The sequence below is a fragment of the Maylandia zebra genome, linkage group LG7 (assembly GCF_041146795.1).
Source record: "Maylandia zebra isolate NMK-2024a linkage group LG7, Mzebra_GT3a, whole genome shotgun sequence".
NCBI lineage: Eukaryota > Metazoa > Chordata > Actinopteri > Cichliformes > Cichlidae > Maylandia > Maylandia zebra.
The window spans coordinates 58,812,114-58,830,690 of record NC_135173.1 but is presented as its reverse complement, the minus strand read 5'-3'; the positions used below and the strand labels follow the sequence as shown (position 1 = coordinate 58,830,690).

The 18,577-nt window shown below is 39.3% G+C and overlaps 1 protein-coding gene across 1 annotated transcript in view; it reads left to right on the top strand.

Moving 5' to 3' along the window:
* The window catches only part of crb2a (crumbs cell polarity complex component 2a), a 48,432-nt gene extending 30,345 nt beyond the window's left edge, over positions 1–18,087 (top strand). Inside the window, exons 8-13 of the mRNA XM_004564645.3 lie at positions 4,292–4,854; positions 10,305–10,470; positions 14,246–15,116; positions 15,867–15,983; positions 16,181–16,307; positions 16,561–18,087. Of these exons, the coding sequence (XP_004564702.2) occupies positions 4,292–4,854; positions 10,305–10,470; positions 14,246–15,116; positions 15,867–15,983; positions 16,181–16,307; positions 16,561–16,782 (2,066 nt within the window). The 3' untranslated portion in view covers positions 16,783–18,087. The remainder of the gene's footprint in view (positions 1–4,291; positions 4,855–10,304; positions 10,471–14,245; positions 15,117–15,866; positions 15,984–16,180; positions 16,308–16,560) is intronic.
* Positions 18,088–18,577: the final 490 nt, after the last annotated feature.

Here is an 18,577-nt window from a genome sequence, read left to right as displayed (position 1 = left end):
AAAAGATGGCATATATCCCACCTTCTTGTTTCAAGAAATCTGGCCAAATTTATTAAACCCCCAAAACATGAACCACCCAAAAGAAAAAAGGGCACTAGAATCCCAAAAAATTGTGGAGGCTGCCTGGCAATGAATCAAGACTAGCAGGGATGGAGGACCAAGCTGGGGAGCTGCTCAGGAGGGGGTAATCCCAAAACAGCGAGATGAATTCATCAGAAATTATAAGGTCTTTGGTTTGTATCATATCTTTCTAATAGGCTCCAATTTGTTCATGTAAATTGAGTCCTCTTCACACACTAAGGTTAATTATGGAATTCCACAGGGTTCTGTGCTAGGGCCATTTATTACGCATAACATACATTTTCACCGCTATGCAGATAATACCCAACATCGATCCATGGAGCCAGATAATACACACCAATCAGTTAAACTACAGGCTTTAATTTCCTGCCTCTTAATTCAAATAAAACTGAGGTTATTGTATTCGGCGCTAAAAATCTCAGAAATATGGTATCTAACCAGATGCTTACTCTGGATGGCATTAGCTTGGCCTCCAGTAACACTTTGGGGAACCTTGGAGTCATTTTATTGACCAAGATATGTCCTTCAATTAAACAAATATGTAGGACTGCTTTTTTCCATTTGCACAATATCTCTAAAATTAGAAACATCCTGTCTCTGAGTGACACTAAAAAAACTAGTTAATGCATTTATTACTTCTAGGCTGGACTACTGTAATTCATTTCATTCAGGATGTCCTAAAAACTCCATGAAAAGCTTTCAAGTAATCCAAAATGCTGCAGCAAGAGTACTGATAGGGACTAGAAAGAGCAAGCAAGCAAGCAAGCAATTTATTTATATAGTGCTTTCAGATCAGCCACCAGCTGAACACAAAGTGCTGTACACTTGACATGCCAAACATGATACATTGAGCATGTTAAAAAAATGAGAAAAATAGTAATAATAATATAAGATAAGTAAAACATATATATATAAAAAACAACACATTTAAAACAATAAAATCAGCACATTAGATTAAAACAATAAAATCAGGGTCAGACTGTGTCATAAGCCAAAGAGTAAAAATGGGTTTTAAGACGTGTTTTAAAAGTGGACAGTGAAGGGGCCTCTCTAATGTGCTGGGAAAGATTGTTCCACAGATTAGGAGCAGCAATAGAGAAGGCCCTGTCCCCTCTGAGCTTTCTCTTGGACCTGGGTACCTCCAGGAGCAGCTTGTCAGCTGACCTGAGAGACCTGGGGGGTGAGTAAGGATGCAGAAGCTCAGAGAGGTAAGTTGGGGCAAGACCATTTAAACATTTAAACACAAACATGAGAATTTTTAAATGAACTCTAAGAAAGAGAGAGCATATTTCTCCTGTTTTGGCTTCCCTTCATTGGCTTCCTGTTAAATCCAGAATTGAAGTCAAAATCCTGCTCCTCACATACAAGGTCTTAAATAATCAGGCCCCATCTTATCTTAATGACCTTGTAGTACTATATCACCCCATTAGAGCACTTCACTCTCAAACTGCGGGCTTACTTGTTGATCCTAGAATATTTAAAAGTAGAACGGGAGGGAGAGACTTCAGTTTTCAGGCCCCTCTTCTGTGGAACCAGCTTCCACTTTGGATTCGGGAGACAGACACTATCTCTACTTTTACGATTAGGCTTAAAACTTTTCTTTTTGCTATAGCATATACTTAGGTCTGGATCAGATGACCCTGAATCGTCCCTTAGTTATGTGCATAGGCTGCCGGGGATTCCCACGATGCATTGAGTATTTCTTCTTCAGTCACCTTTTTCGCTCACTATGTGTTAATAGACCTCTCTGCATTGAACTATACTTGTTATTAATCTCTGGCACTCTTCCACAGCATGTATTTTGTCTTTTCTTCCTTCTCTCACCCCAACCGGTCGCAGCAGATGGCCGCCCCTCCCTGAGTCTGGTTCTGCTAGAGGTTTCTTCCTGTTAAAAGGGAGTTTTTCCTTCCCACTGTCGCCAAAGTGGTTGCTAATAGGGGGTCATATGATTGTTAGGTTTCTCTCTGTATGTTTTATTCTAGAATATAAAGTGGCTTGAGGCGACTGTTGTTGTGATTTGGTGCCCTATAAATAAAATTGGATTGAATTGAATTAGATGTATCATTACGTACATTTACTTTCAATACTACTGATGTTTATTTAGACTTTTTCTTTCCGTTTAAACTTTCTGAGCTAACTTCAGTAATATCTTCTTCAAAGTCATCAATGTGTCTATTAAATGTTTGCCATGATTAATCTGTTTATAAATGGGCAACATACTATAGCCTTCGAGTGGAGGTAATTAAACCATTACTTAAAAAGCCATTGCTTAACCCAGTTGTCTCAGCTAATTATAGGCCAATCTCCAATCTTCCTTTTATCTCAACATTTTTTGAAAGAGTAAATGTTATCTGATCATCTGCAGAACTCGCCTCCAACTCTGGAGACCCACAAACTCACCACACTTGATTCCTACTTCCGCTTGATAGGTCCCTCCCACCTCTGGTGTCCATCATTTGTTCAGGGGATTACTGCCACGACAGGCCACAGCTTTGTACTGCTGTCTCGGCATTTAACACAAGCCATTCAGGCTCAATCTCTCTATTCTCCATCATAAAGTTGTGTTGGTGGTGTGATTCAAAAATCTCATGGGGCTTCTGTCAGACACTCTCAATGTACCCTCACTCTATGTTTGGTTACACCAGACCTATCCACCATGCTCCCCATGGTGTTTGTTATGGACAAACTGTGATTAGTACAGAAGTCCAACAAACAACTTGGAGGTTTAGGTTTAGCTCAACTCTCCCTGAAATGTCACCATAAGAATACAAGGACTAGAAAGATGTCCTATTTCTCCTATACTATTTTTTTTTTTTTTTTTTTTTTTTAGTATTTATTTATTTATTGTCATTGTCAAGAACAATGAAATTGCGTTTGGGGCTTCCATACAACCCAAAAAAAATAAGAAAATAATAAATACCCCTTAAAACCCAAGTGTACATATTTAACCCAGTGTGACTCCAATGCAATAAGACAATCCTTAGCAATAATGTTCGTAGAAATTCAGACAAAGACCTGAGAAAAAGACCTGAGAAACATGACAAAATACAACAATGCAACCCATTCAATATTATTGTACTGTGAGATATGATATCAGATATGATAGTTATCTATTTAAGAAAGGGGGGGGGGGGCAGGAGGGGGAAGAGAATAAAGATATGATGCACCAATGCAGACCAGTTCATTGCTATTAAGAAGTTGGATATGGTTATTGTCCGTGAGAGGGGGGCAGAGAGTTCAGGAGCCTCACAGCCTGTGGATACAGGCTGTTGGCCAGTCTGGATGTTCTGGCCTGTATAGACCTGTACCTTCTCCCTGAGGGCAGCAGATGGAAAAGGTGGCGCGCAGGGTGATGTTGGTCCCGCAGGATACTGTGCACCCTCCTCAGACAGCGAGTGGGGAAGATATTACTGATCTCTGGCAGACTTGTTCCAATAATTCTGCCAGCTTCTTTCACCACCCGCTGGAGTGGCTGCTATTCATTGGCTTCCTCTTAAATAAACAATTGAATTTAAATTCCTTCTCTTCACATACAAAGTAAACAATCAGACCCTATCCTAAAGACCTCTTAGTAGCATATTATGCCAATAGAGGACTTTGCTTTCAGAGTGCAGGGTTACTTGCCATTTCAAAAAGCAGAATAGAAGGCTGAACATTCAGCTATCAGATCCCTCACCTGTGGAACCAGTTACCAGATTCCCTGCCTAATTTTAAGATTAGGCTTAAGACTCCTTTTTGGTAAAGCTTACAGTTTCACTCACTGAGCCTTGTTCTGCTGAAGGGCTTTTCATGTTGCAAGGGATTTCTTCCTTCCAGTTGTTGCTAAGTGCGTGCTCATAGGGGATTGTCTGTTCGTGTTTTGGGGTCCAGGTTTTTTTTTTACCAATAATACTACAGTGAAATTGAAAGCTATGTATAAACTATCTGTATGAATGAGTGAATATGGTTTTTAGTGTAAAAGTGCTTTGAGTGGTCAGAAAAACAGAAATTACAACACAAATACATGTCCAGTTACCTTGCTATCACCTAATGTAGACTTTACTACTTTTACTACAGACATCCAGGTGTACATGTTTTTTACAGAACATTTTAACTTAGATGTGTGCTAAACATAAAATATAACTGGACGTTATTAATGGAACACCCTGGGGCATTGTTGCAGAGGTTTACATGATGTTTTTAATGTAGTTCAATTATTGTTCCCTGACAGAATTTTCTTGGTGGACCTACAACCATGAAGACACAGTGAGTTCCAGTGGATATGATATTGTTAAAAGCCACGGGAGCAGCTTCAGTGTGTCTTTCATCCTGCGCTCTTTAAAGCCAGATGGGTTGCTTTTCCAGCTGAGGAGGCCCACAGAGGAGGCCTACTTCTCAGTTTACCTGGGCATGGGGAGGGTTTTTGTTAGCTCTCTGCCAAGTAGTGCTCCACTTACAGCTCCAATATTTGTGACTAATGGTGAGAAGCAGCTTCTGCAGGTGGAAGTGCAACACAGACAGGTCATCTTTGAGCATGCGGGAATTCGCTACAGAATGGGAGAGATCCCTGAAGTTAGTGTTAACAGTGGAGATCAGGCCTATGTGGGAGGACTTCCAAAGGAATGGCCCTCTGATACCTGGGGGGGACGTTTCAAAGGTTGCCTTCAGGATCTTCGTTTAGACTCCGTGCATTTGGATGTGGATGGTTGGAACACCTTGAATAAAGTGGACATTTATTCATTAACCTATTCTGAGAATGTAAAGAAGGGATGTGTCAGTGACAATACCTGCAAGGTAGGACAAACCTCCTAAATCTTTTTATATTCTTTTGTGTCTTTGTGTTCTTGTGAAAAATACCTTTAGGTATGTTGTTCACCTTCATGTTGTTTGGATGTGTAGTTCTCAGTGAGTGTGTAACTATTGTCTTTTTGAAAAAGTAACTTAACTGTCTGCTTATGATGTATTTAATGGACATCAGTAAACTGCTATTATAAAAAGACAGGTTACACTTTTCCTTAAACCATTCTCTAAACTAATGAGGTGATATTTAGGCCAAAATGGTACCCACTTTGTTAAAATATGACCCAAAGGGGAAAGTGTTATAAATGAAACACAGACCATTTTGATACTAGTCCGAAGCCAACAGTTCTGGGCGGCTCTCACTTCATGTTGGTAGATGATTGGGAAACGTCTGGGGAAAACCTGGTCTTGTTAGAAGAGACAGCATCCATCCCACTATTCCACTTTGGATGGAGCAGCTTTCATTTCTAGAAATCTGGCCAAATTTATTAAACCCTCAAAAACGTGTCTATGCAGAATCAGGACGAGAAAGCAGAGTTGCAGTCTTGCAATTCTCTCTGTAGCTCATCACTTCCTGTTATCCCCCCGAAACCCCATTATTATTAAAGATTAGGTCTCTCTTAGTACATCAATTATTAATCGACCAACAAACCTTTCTTTGATTTATTCTGCCTTACAGAAAACTGGTTACAGTAAGATGATTACGTTAGTTTATATGAATCAACACCCCTGATTTAGTGCTCATGTGATATGAAATAATTATTGTTATTATGTTATGTAATTATTGATTTTAAGATCTGTGTAGATATTGAAAATGACAGACTCAACACAGCATTAAGTCAATTATCAATTATTAGACTCAACTGGCTTCTCTCAAAATGTAAAAGAAACCACACATTATTTTAATCACACTGGATTTTGTTCTGACATATGGCATGAAAACAGCTTCCTGCAGCCTTGACCAATTGCAGTGTAACTAAGGGAAAATTCAGGGTCATCTAATCCAGCCCTAAATATTTGCTTTATTAAAAAGGAAAGTTTTAAGCCTAATCTTAAAAGTAGAGAGGGTGTCTGTCTCCCCAATCCAAGCTGGAAGCTGGTTCCCAGAAGAAGGACCTGCAAGCTGAACAAGGCTCTCTCTGCCAGGCCTTCAGGCTGGGATGCATGAGGTTCGCCCTGAGTTCCCAAAGGCACTGGATGTTGTAGGGCTGCCTTGGTTGATGTTTCTCATTTTCAAGATATTGCACAAATAAAAGGAAAGCAGTCCTGCATATTTGTTTAATATACGCATTGGACATATCCTGGCCAAAAATGACTTCAGGATTCTTCACAGGGTTACTGGATGTCAAGGTAATGCCATACAGAGTAGACAACTAGTTAGACATCATATTCCTAAGATTTCTAGGGGTGAATACAATAACCTGAGTTTAGAACCAGAAAATTTGAGGTTATTTTTATCTGAATTTAGGTCTTTAAACCTTTAAGACATTCCTGCAGTTTAACTACTTGTTAAACTGTATGGTATGTTATCTGGCTTCATGGATAGATAATCTTCGGTATCATTCGCATAGTATTGAAAATACATGCTATGCCTTCTAATGACACTGCTAACGGAAGCATGTATAATGTCATAGCGCCTAATTCTGTGGAACTCCATAAATAAGCTTAGCATTCAATTTAATTAAATTGTTTATATTTCGCCAAATCACAAGTTTCAAGGTACTTTACACTTTAGTTTAAAAAAAAAAAAACTACAATAATATAGAGAAAACAGAAAATTACAACAATGATATGACCCCCTTGGAGCAAGCACTTTGCATTGGGAAGGAAAAACTCCTTTTTAACAGGAAGAAACCTCGAGCAGAACCATGCTCAGAGGGGGGCAGCAATTTGCAACGTCTAGCTGGGTTAGGGGAGGAAGACAGGACACTGACACTGTGGAAGAGAGGGAGAAATGAATAATAACTAATAATTAAATGCAGAGAGGTGTATAAACACAGAGATTGAAAAAAAAGTGACTGAAGAAAGTAGCTGTGTGAAGAGGACTATCCATTTACATGTATAAACTGGATATCTGCAAGCCAATCTAACTTCTTTTTATCTCTAAAATTCATGAAAGAATTACAAAACAGCTACAGAGAAATGTTTTATTTAAAGCGTTTTAGTCATGTTTTAGAGCTCATCACTGTCCTGAAATAGTGCTAGTGAAGGTTAAAAATGATCCTTCTAGGATCATTTTTAACCTTCTCCGTGCTTGTCCTGCAAGACCTCAGCGTTCCATACTGTTGACCAAAATATTTTATTACAGCAATAAGAGCATGCTGTAGGTATTAAAGCACTGCACTGCAGTGATTTGAATCATGTCTATGTAATAGATTCCAATTTTGTCACGGCGAGTGAGGTGAGCCGTGTGGAGGCAATGAAGGAGGATCCAAACGCAGGCAGTCGTGAAGGTGTGAAGGTGGTTTATTGAGCATGAAAGTAAATACAAACGGCAAAGGGAGCTATGACTAACTAGACTGGGAACAAACTAACTACAGAACACGAACCTGAACATGAGCAGAAACACTTAGCGGTTGACAGCAGGGAAACACACAGATGACGCAGGGTGGAATACACAGACGGACCAGCAACTACAATGACGGCAGACATGACTTAAATACACAGAGAATCACAGGGGAATTACACACAGGTGGTGGACACAGCTGGGAATAATCAACAAGACGAGACAAAGGTAAAACTGAACACACTCACATGAGACGCAGACCATCACAATAAAACAGGAACAAGCAACCATCACACTAAGACACAAACTCGACATAGAGAGACAGACAGAAAATGGCACATGGAGCTAGACAAATACTAAGCAGACACAACTGAAGAACAAATCCTAAACACCACAGAAACATGAAACTCAAATAATAAACATCATCATAATCAACACTACAAGAGAACAAGAAAACAATCCCTGATGCAAACTAAAACCAAAACATAATAAAACTCAAACTACTGGGTCCGACGGACCCAGAACCGTGACAAATTTGTTCATTTGTAAATCCTTTTAGAGGCTTAGAGAGTCTTCTTCACACACTAAGGTCAATTATGGAGTTCCACAGGGTTCTGTGCTAGGACCAGTTGTTCTTACATTATACATGCTTCCCTTCGGCAGTATCATTAGAAGGGATAGCATACGTTTCCATTGCTATGTCGATGACACCCAACTTTATCTAACCATGAAGACAGATAACACACACCAATTAGTTTAAACTGCAGGAAAGTCTTAAAATTGACCTAAAATTTCTCCGAGTGATGTTGAAAAGCTTTTCCATGCATTTATTACTACTAGTAATATTACTTTATTACTTCTGGACTACTGTAATTCATTATTTTCAGGATTTCCCCAAAACTCCATGAAAAGCCTCCATTTGAACCAAAATTGCTGCAGCAAAAGTACTGACAGGGACTAGAAAGAAAGAGCATATTTCACACATACTGGCTTCACATCATTGGCTCCCTGTTAAATCCAGAATCAAATTTTAAATCCCTCTGTGTCAAAGGGGGCCAAAGGCCTGTACTGAATGTTAACCATTCCTCGCCGTCAGTCCCCTGACCGTGGTCGGGAGACACGAGGGGAGATGCTTCCTCCAGGGCCGAAGTTTGTCCTCCTTCGGGGTTAACTCCCTTCACTTTTGTGGAGTAGTGAGGCAGACAGAAATCAGCCGAGGGCCCGGAGAGTACTGAAGAGATGAGGCTTTAATAACAGTACTGCACACTTCGAAAACACACTGCATAGCCTGTAGCCCGTTAGAACGCTGCTCCCGGTCGCCCTCTCTACCCATGACACACTCTCTCCATTTTTCTCTCTTTCGCTCCCCCGCGTTTCCTTCATGCGCATGCTCACACACACATCACATACACTCCTTACTGCACCCAGTCACACACAAGACGGCAATTCCCGCAACATGAAGCTGGACCGAAGTGCAGAACCAAGTGCGGAGTCAGCTGAAGTAGTTTTAATAGACTTTATTATCTTTGCAACAAACAGAATAATAACTTGGCATAGAAAAGTAGCAAACTTAAAGTGAACACAACATTTAACTTTGATGGATGAGGGGTTTGGGCCTGGGAGGACTAGTGAGGAGGACTGAGTCGTGGCAGGTAATACAAGTTATTGCACTGAACGGAAAGGGAAAAGGAGGTTAGAGTGAATGAATGAGTGAATGAGAACTTCTCCAGGTGAATGTGGATCTTAAAAGAGGGAATAGCTTGTGCTGCAGGTGGAGTCAGAGGTACTTTAAGAGGAGGAGGTGAAATTCCAGGTGAGCTGAACAGAGAGAAATGACTACCCTGGGTTCCAAGAAATCCTGTGAGCAATGGTGGCAGGAGGGCAGGCGGGTGTTGAGCAGGAAGTTTTCCCAGTAACAATGAGTATGACTGGGAATCCGAGGAGTGAGCGAAGCTGAAGAACGGAGCTGAGATGTGAGAAAACTGCAGCACAAGATAACAAGGGAAGTGCAAGGACTAGAAACAATAGCAGTGAGAGAGTGTGAGAGCCTGTTACCAACATGGATTAGTTGACAAACTGATGGTGAAGAGACGTCAACGCAGTTCTTAAGTAATGTGGACACAGGTGAATCAGGAACCCAGTGGAATTTTTCCACAGCTCACCCAGCCTGTGACACTCTGCTCACTTACAAGGTCTTGAATAATCAGATAATAATAATAATAAAATATCCTATCTTAAAGACATCCAAGTAACATATCACCCAAAAAGACCACTTCACTCTTAGACTGCTGGTTTTCTTGTGGTTCCTGAGGTATGTAAAAGTAGAGGGAGGCAGATCTCCAGCTTTCAGGCCACTCTTCTGTGGAGGCAGCTTCCAGTTTGGATTCAGGAGACAGATACCCTCTCTGCTTTTAAAATTCGGCTTTTTTTTTTTTTGATAAAACATATAGTTAGGGCTGGATCAGGTAACCCCAAATCCTCCCTTAGTTACATTGCAATAGGCCTAGCTGGGGCTGAAGTGTTTCTCCTTCTCTCACCCCTTGTGTTTTTACACAACTCTGCATTTAATTATTAGTTATTATTAATCTCTGTCTCTCTTCCACTGCCTTTGTCCTGTTTTCTTCCCTTTACTCCCAACCAGTCACAGCAGATCACTGCCCCTCCCTAAGCCTGGTTCTGCCAGAGGTTTTTCCTGCTAAAAGGGAGTTTTTCTTTCCCACTGTCACCAAGGCCCTTGTTTATAGGAGGTCATCTTATTGTTTAAATTTTCTGTCTTTTCTCTGTATTATTGTAGGGCCGTAATTAATCAAACCAAATGTTGGTGTGATTTTGCACTATATAAATAAAATTATTTTAATCAAATAATAAAATGTAATTGATTATTTCCATATCAGTTCATTGTTCTACAAAAATGTAATCTGCATGCTTCCTTTTATAGATGAAGCCTTGCCAAAATGGAGGATGGTGTACCATCACATTCAACGATTTTACATGTTCTTGTTCTGAGGAATACACTGGGAAGACCTGCAAAGAACGTGTGTGGTGTGTCAGCCACCCATGTGTCAATGGTGGCCATTGTGTGGATCTACCTGATGGATATGAATGTAAGTTTATAAAACTTCAACTCCTATTATGCCATGGAGCAAAAAATATATATTTCTGTTCGCCTACCACCAGAGATGGGCAGTAACGCGTTACTTGTAACGCGTTACTGTAATCTGATTACTTTTTTCAAGTAACGAGTAAAGTAAGGGATTACTATTGCAAAAACGGTAATTAGATTACCGTTACTTCCCGTAGGAACGCTGCGTTACTGCGTTACTAAAACCGTGATTTCTTTGCGAGAATGTCTCACGACAGTGACAACAGCTGTGTGCAGATCAACAATGGATCACATATCGATTGTGGGAGAGAGTATGAGCGTGCAGCATTTAAAGCGTGGAAGTACTGACCTTACTTTGAGTTTGATTCCATAAAAAGTGACAAAAACATTAGCGTCCATCGTGCGTGGGAAGAAAACTTCTTTTTACAGCGAAAAAAACCCCTAAACTTCCAAGCAAGCACCGAGTGCGCAACGACGTAATGCACAACTGACTACCCCTAGTCCTGCTTTACAGGTGAAAATAGAGCAACAAGACCGCTGAGTCTTTGACTTTATTTTTTTTCTGCTGCATTTTACTTGCATCTATTTGAAAGAGTGAGTGTAAACACAAAAAATATTTTATTTTATGTGCTGGAATGTGTAGAAAATAGGTTTAAATGTTAAACTAATTTATTCAAGTCAGAGAATGTTTCATATAATTAAATTTTTGCTTGATGCATAGAGTTAAAAGATTAAAACTGATAAAACAAGTTAAAAAAAAGAGACTTTTCCATTTGATTACATTTTGTATGATGGATTATGCAGAAAAAGTAGAATTGGGCTGAAAGATCTATCGCTTTATCACCTATTCAGGTTGTAAATCGTGTTTTTAAAAAGTAACTAAGTAACTAAGTAATTAATTACTTTTGAAAATAAGTAATCAGTAAAGTAACGGGATTACTTTTGGGGGGAAGTAATCAGTAATTAGTTACTGATTACTTTTTTCAAGTAACTTGACCAACACTGCCTACCACCCAGGCAGATTCTCTTGTTTCCCTAGGCACACAAAAACCAAGGGCTGAAAGTAAAGAATAAATATAATTAGTTTATTTGTCCAACAGATAATTAACAAAAAAGATAAAATATTATTGCAAAATAATAAATAGTAATAATAGTAACTGTTTTAGCACAAAATCCGAAACCAGATTCTTAGATACACTATATTACCAAAAGTATTTGTTTATCTACCTATATGAAATTTGAGTGACATCTCAAGTGACATTAAATATAATGCTATCCCACCTGTTGCAGTTACAACAGCTTCAACTCTTTTGGGAAGGCTTTCCTTAATGTCTAGGAGTGTGTTTATAGGAATTTTTGACCATTCTTTGAGAAGCACATTTGTGAGGTCAGACACTCATGTTGGACGAGAAGGCCCGGCTTTGTAGTCTCTGCTCTAATTAATCCCAAGGGGTTCTGTCGAGTTGTGGTCAGTACTCTGTGTAGGCCAGTCAAGGTCTTCATGTCTTTATGGACCTTGCTTTGTGCATTGGTGTGCGGCCATGTTGGAACAGGAACAGACTGTTCCCAAACTGTTCCCACAAAGTTGGGAGCATGAAATTGTCCAAAATATCCTGGTATCATGAATCATTAAGAGTTTTTTCATTGATACTAAGGGGCTGAGCCTAACTCCTGAAAAACAACCCCACACCATAATCCCTCTCCACCAAACTTTACACTCAGCCCTGTGCAGTCAGACAAGTACTGTTCTCTTGGCAACCACCATACCCAGCCTCGCCCATTGGATTGCCAGATAGACTCCAGAGTAGAGTGGTTCTACACTGTGTAGTGGTGTGTGTCCGACACTTTACTTTCCAATTATTTAGATCGGCGAGTGGATACTTTTGGCAATACATTGTATTTCATTATTTTTTGACATTTCACACTTAACACTGAATCGGTTAAGGAACAGCCCAAAGTGCTTCAAAGTGGATTTAATAAAATGATCTTGCCTGTAGGTCTTCTTTGTGTAATAACTCGTTAAACTGAAGTCATTTGATAAAATACAACAGTAAAACAAAAACAGTTCTTCACAATTACTTTTTCCCCAGTTATAAAAATCAAGGTTTTCTGATTATGAAACACTTTCAGTGAGAAGACAATAAAAATTGTCTATTACTTTCAGTACTTATATGAAAAAGCCATATAAGTCACAAATACTGCAATATGTTTTCCTATATGACTATAGTTCTCAAAGTGCGAATAAAAAGCTAACTAATACTTGCCTATGAAAATATAATCATCTAAGAAAAAATCTTTTTTGGATATCATGTCTTCTGAGATTACCTCTTGCTTCACACATTGTGACATCCTATCACTGTTGTTGCCAATTTATTGCCACACCTTATCATCCTTTTTCCTTCTCTCTTTCTTACTTCAAAATGATTTAAAACACAATTGAAATCCCTTCATTACATTTTTTTTTATTTTCTGTGTTGTATTTTAACAAGATTTATCATTAATTCCATCACATGTCAATATACTTTCCCTCATGTTTCATTTAGTTTATGCTATTTAACTTCAACTAGATTTTTCATTAGCTCAATCACACTTTTTATCTTGAAAACACTTGTGTTTGTGATTTACAATATGCTCAGCATAATTTATTTTTTAAATCATATATGTTAAAGTCTCCCAATCCTTCTTGTGCACACATACACATGCAGCCTCGAAGGCTATGACGGAATAAAAAGGCCACTCTACACAAAACCTAAGTGAGAGGCCTGTTATTAATTTCATAGATTATATTTTTGTATTCATTTTACTGCTTAATCTTATACCTGATTATATTCTGATCAGTATTAAGTAGTTAAGTATGATTAACTATCAGCAATATTACATTTAATTATGACTCTATGTTCAGAATTATGTATAATGATGTGTCAGACACACATTTCCTATCTTTCACATTCCTGCAGCCAGTCTCAGACACACAAAGGCATTAATCTGCCACGATGAAAGCTGGATCATGTCCACACACACAAAATTCAGACATTAGAATCATTGTCATTACTCAAACTACATTTGTAATTCAACATATCGATTAGACTTATACTTTGATTATATTTTTTGATTAAGAATTAAAGATGATTTACTATTAGCAAATGCACATATGGATCAATGGTACTGGCTAAAAAAATAAAGCTAAGAGGAATGGTTTAGGAGGAGCTTACCCTCTGAATCAAGTGTTGCAGAGGTCAGTATATCACCAGACTCAGGGGTAACTGATTCAGCCACAGGGAGAAGATCTTCAGCAGTAAGCCTGGGCAAAAGAAGATCAGTGTCCAGGGTAACTAGCTCAGATACAGGAAGAACACTCTCTGGGTAGTTTGCACAGTGTTCACACAACCTGTAATGTTACTGGAGGTGAGTTAGGGAGGTAAACATATAAGGTCCATCTCAGTCCATGTGTCTATGTGCAAGCACGTTTCTCCCACACTCAACAGAGAGCAGTGGCACATCCAAAAAATCACTCCTAAACTGTTTTTTTTTTCAATATATTGGGGTGGGGGTGGGGGGGCCGTAGCCTATCCCAGCTGTCTTAGGGCGAGAGGGAGGGTTCACCCTGGACAGGTCACCAGTCTGTCGCAGGGCAAACACATAGACACAGACAACCATTCACTCTCACTTTCAAATCTACAGGCAATTTGGAGTTTCCCATTAAATATCTTCTACATGACATCCATATTTTGAAATAATAAGGAAAAATTGTTCATTTTGTTCATTTTGACTCCTAGGTGTTTATAATGCCACATTTGAGAACAACGCTGTGCAGTACAGTTCTGGAGGCTCCCTGGTTGAGCCTGTCACTAACATATACATGGAGTTGAGGACCCGGTCAGAAAATGCTGTGCTCCTGAGGGCCTCCTGGGGCTCTGATCTCCTAATGGTGGGTCTGTTGGACTCATCAGTCCAGGTGGAGATCCAGCTAAGCAACAGCTTTGAGCCTCTGACCTTTACAGGCGTCCGTCAGGTTGCAGACGGGAGCTGGCACCGCGTGAACATTTCCATGACTGAAAAGGACCGCAAAGCCTCCCCCTGGATCATCACTGTGGATGGAATCACAGATGCTAACAGTGTGCCAGAGCGCACAGGTAGTATTCGCTTTCTCAATCAGAAGGGGGCGTTACTAGCCCTTGCAGAGAGCTTCAATGGTTGCATGGGTGCAGTGAGGCTCGGAGGAGTTTACCTTCCTTTTGTGGATGATTATAAGGCCCCACAACCTTCTCAGTTTCATTTAATTGGAAAACCAAAGATTTATTTGGGCTGCACTGGTACCCCTGTTTGTGATTCAGATCCATGTCTAAACGGAGGCACGTGTGAAGACCTCTTTAATAAATTTGGATGTATCTGCAACTCTGGTTGGGAGGGAGACCAGTGTGAGATGGACACTGATGACTGTGCATCTCAGCCCTGTGTTCATGGAAGCTGTAAGGACTACTTGGCTGGTTTTCAGTGCAATTGCCACCTGGGATATGCTGGCACTCTCTGTGATGAAGATATTGATGAGTGTGAGCATCATAATTGTGAACATGGAGGAACCTGTCAGGATGGACCCAACATGTACACCTGCATATGCCCTAAGGAGTACAGGGGCCCACACTGCCAGTGAGTTCTCACTAATTGATCATTTGTTTATTCCCTGTAGTTAAAGGTGAACTGCTGTAGTGAAGCCAAACTACACAAAAGTATTGGGCCACCTGTGCATTACCCCTAGAGGAATTGCTCGGCCATAGAAATTCATTCCATAAAACTCCCTGCAGACTGATGTTTTTTGCTGATGTTAATGCCAATCCTACTCTGTTTTATATGGTCATCCACTTTATGGCTGAATTAAAACCACTTTGCAATATTAGTAGTTATGAGTGATTATGGATCACTGATCTTGAAGAAATTTCCTGAAATGAGTTGTTGCAGCACTGGCATCCTATTACAATACTATGCTCAAATTCAGTGAGCTCTTTAGAATGACCCATTCTTTCACGAATATTTGTAAAGGCAGATTGTATGACTAGGTGCTTGATATTATACATGTGGCCATGATACTGAAAACATTCAAATTGAAAGATTCAAATGTTTTGCCCAATACTTTTGTTCCTATGGTGTATGTAAGATATGCATGCTGCCAGCAGCTTGTGCTGAGTGAGTTAAGAGCACAACTAATCTGCCCTATTTTAAACCATATTTGTCTTAACAATTGAAAAAAAAATGCAAGGAAGCGTTATTGTTTTTCTGTCTTTGTTTACAATTTTTTGTTTATTAGTTTGAAAAGACAATAACATTGTAGATTTAGCACACACTACACATGCACTTAAGAATTCCTGCACATCTTGCCAAGATAAACACTATTTCTTCCAGGTGGGTCTATCCTCCTATACAGTGTGGTAAAGATGTTATGTGTGCAAACGATGGTGTCTGCAATGATGGACTGTGGGGGGCTAACTGTACATGCATGCCAGGTTTCACAGGCACCAGGTAAGCTCACATCTGAGTCATTTTACTCTAACTGTTACTAAATTTAAGTAATACCACATGTGTGTATGTATATCATGGTAGAGGGGATATATATAAATATATAACCATAAATATGACTTAGCTTCAGAGTTGTTAATGTAACAGTTAATGTTGACTTCAGGTAATTTCTGGTAATTCAGGTAATTTTTGTCTTGCAGATGTGAAATGGAGATCAATGAGTGTGGGTCTAACCCCTGTAGAAATGGAGGTTCCTGTTTGGATCGCTTTAACATGTTTGTATGTGAATGCCCGCCCGGTTACAGTGGTCCAGTCTGTGACAGTAACGTATGTTCGCTTCAATTTCTTCTTCAGAGCTAGATAGACGAGATCAATAACTTAGTTGCAACATTTAACGAATGATATATTATATGTGTTTCCCAAACTAAATTATTTTTCATATTTTACATGAAGTTTCACAACAGCAGTATAAACTTGATTTAGATTCACATCTTTCTAATTTTGAAATGACTGAAAATCAAACTATGTAATGGAAACATCCATCAGTAAGACCAAACCTCTACACTTTTTGTCTCTGCAGAAAGAAGCCCGTATACAGGGAATCCCCTGGCTGCTAATTGTGATCCCGTTGCTCTGCCTGTGCATTCTCCTAATGATTATTGGCTTGACCTTTGTAGTGCTCACAGCAAGGAAGAAGCGCCAGTCAGAGGGCGCTTATAGCCCCAGTGCTCAGGAACTAGCTGGAGCCCGGCTAGAGATGGACAGCATGCTCAAAGTACCACCGGAGGAGAGGCTTATCTGATCTGACAGGAACACAAATCGATAAAGGGAGCTAGAGGTGATCCGATGCTGTGGGGAGGTGCACAGGGCTGTCACTGTCAAACTGTTAGATCCTCTGAATGTCCAGGCTCATCTGATGTTATAGCCCCCTCCTTATAGACCTGTGCTACAAAAATATATTGACAATGTAAATTGTGCATATTTCATCATCTGAGGAAATAAGCCCTATGAACTTCAGGAACTCATAGCCATCAATTTATCCTCTGATGACCCCCTCTTATCAGAAATCATGCCAGTTTTTTATGCTCAAAACTGCTAAACAGAGGACAAATAAGCTCTCCACTACATGGTCACCTTTGGAAAATGTCCAACAGGTTCATGGCACACCAGTGGTGCTGCTGCCGGAAACTTTGCTCCAGTGGAGACAGTATGGCTCTGAGAAAACTCTTTACTGTTCTTTCTTTTCTGATAGACATGTTTGGCAACATGACTTATTTTTCAGTTTTCCTGGTAATATGGGACTTTGTAGCAATTTTTAGAAATGCTTTTTCTTGTAAAAGATTACATTTATTTACATTTGTGTCCACTTGTATGCACATTAATTAAATCTATAAATGTAATAAAGGCCAATTAGAGGTTTTTACTGCTTGGCCAGGAAGAATGCTTGTTATAAAGAATTTAGACAGTAGAGATAAAGTTAAATTGTTTGCTGTTATTTTTAATTCTAGTCTAGATTTTCATTGTCTCTTGTGCTCAGATTTTCTTTCTGTCAAGGTTTTTTTCTTCTTTTTTTTGTTTGTTTTTTTCAAAAAAGCAAACAAACAAACAAAAACAACATCCCATTTTTGATATTAGGGTCATTCGGTCTCAAATCAACCAAGGGTTCTGCTAAACTGTCTCTGATTTGCATACAAATTTGAGAAAATGTGATCATTTGGTATATCTTAAAAAGTATTTCATGAAGCTATGGTCTATTAACTCATAGTGAGTGAGGAAGGTGAGTGAAGAAGAAATACTCAATGCATCATGGGAATCCCCCAGCAGCCTACACCTATTGCATCATAACTAAGTCAGGATTCAGGATCAGCTGGTCCAGCCCTAACTGTATGCTTTAGCAAAAAGGGAAAGTTTTAAGCCTAATCTTAAAAGTAAAGATAGTGTCTGTCTTCCGAATCCAAGATAGAAGCTGGTTCCATAGAAGAAGCCCATATGGAAAAGATATATATAAATCTTATAAAGTTTGTATCTGTCTTATGTGAAACTTGTATAAAAAGCATACAAGAATAAAAACAGATATAAGATCCCATAAAAAATTATATAAATGAAACTTGTATGTTTTGGATACTTACTAAAACAATATATGAAAGTAATGAGAAAGTATATGATGTTATATGATTCACTATATGAAGCAGGCCACATCTTATGCAAGTCTTTTATAAGTTTTTTCTATTTCTTTTCCATATGGGAGGGCCTGAAAACTGAAGGCTCTCCCTCCCATTCTATTTTAAATACTCTAGGATCAACAAGTAGGCCTGCAGAGCGAGAGTGAAGTGCTCTAATAGGGTGATATGGTACTACAAGGTCATTAAGGTATGATGGGGCCTGATTATTTAAGACCTTGTATGTGAGGAGCAGGATTTTGAATTCAATTCTGGATTTAACAGGAAGCCAATGAAGGGAAGCCAAAACAGGAGAAATATGCTCTCTCTTTCTAGTCCCTGTCAGTACTCTTGCTGCAGCATTTTGGATTAACTGAAGGCTTTTCTGGGAATTTTTAGGACATCCTGATAAAAATGAATTACAGTAGTCCAGCCTGA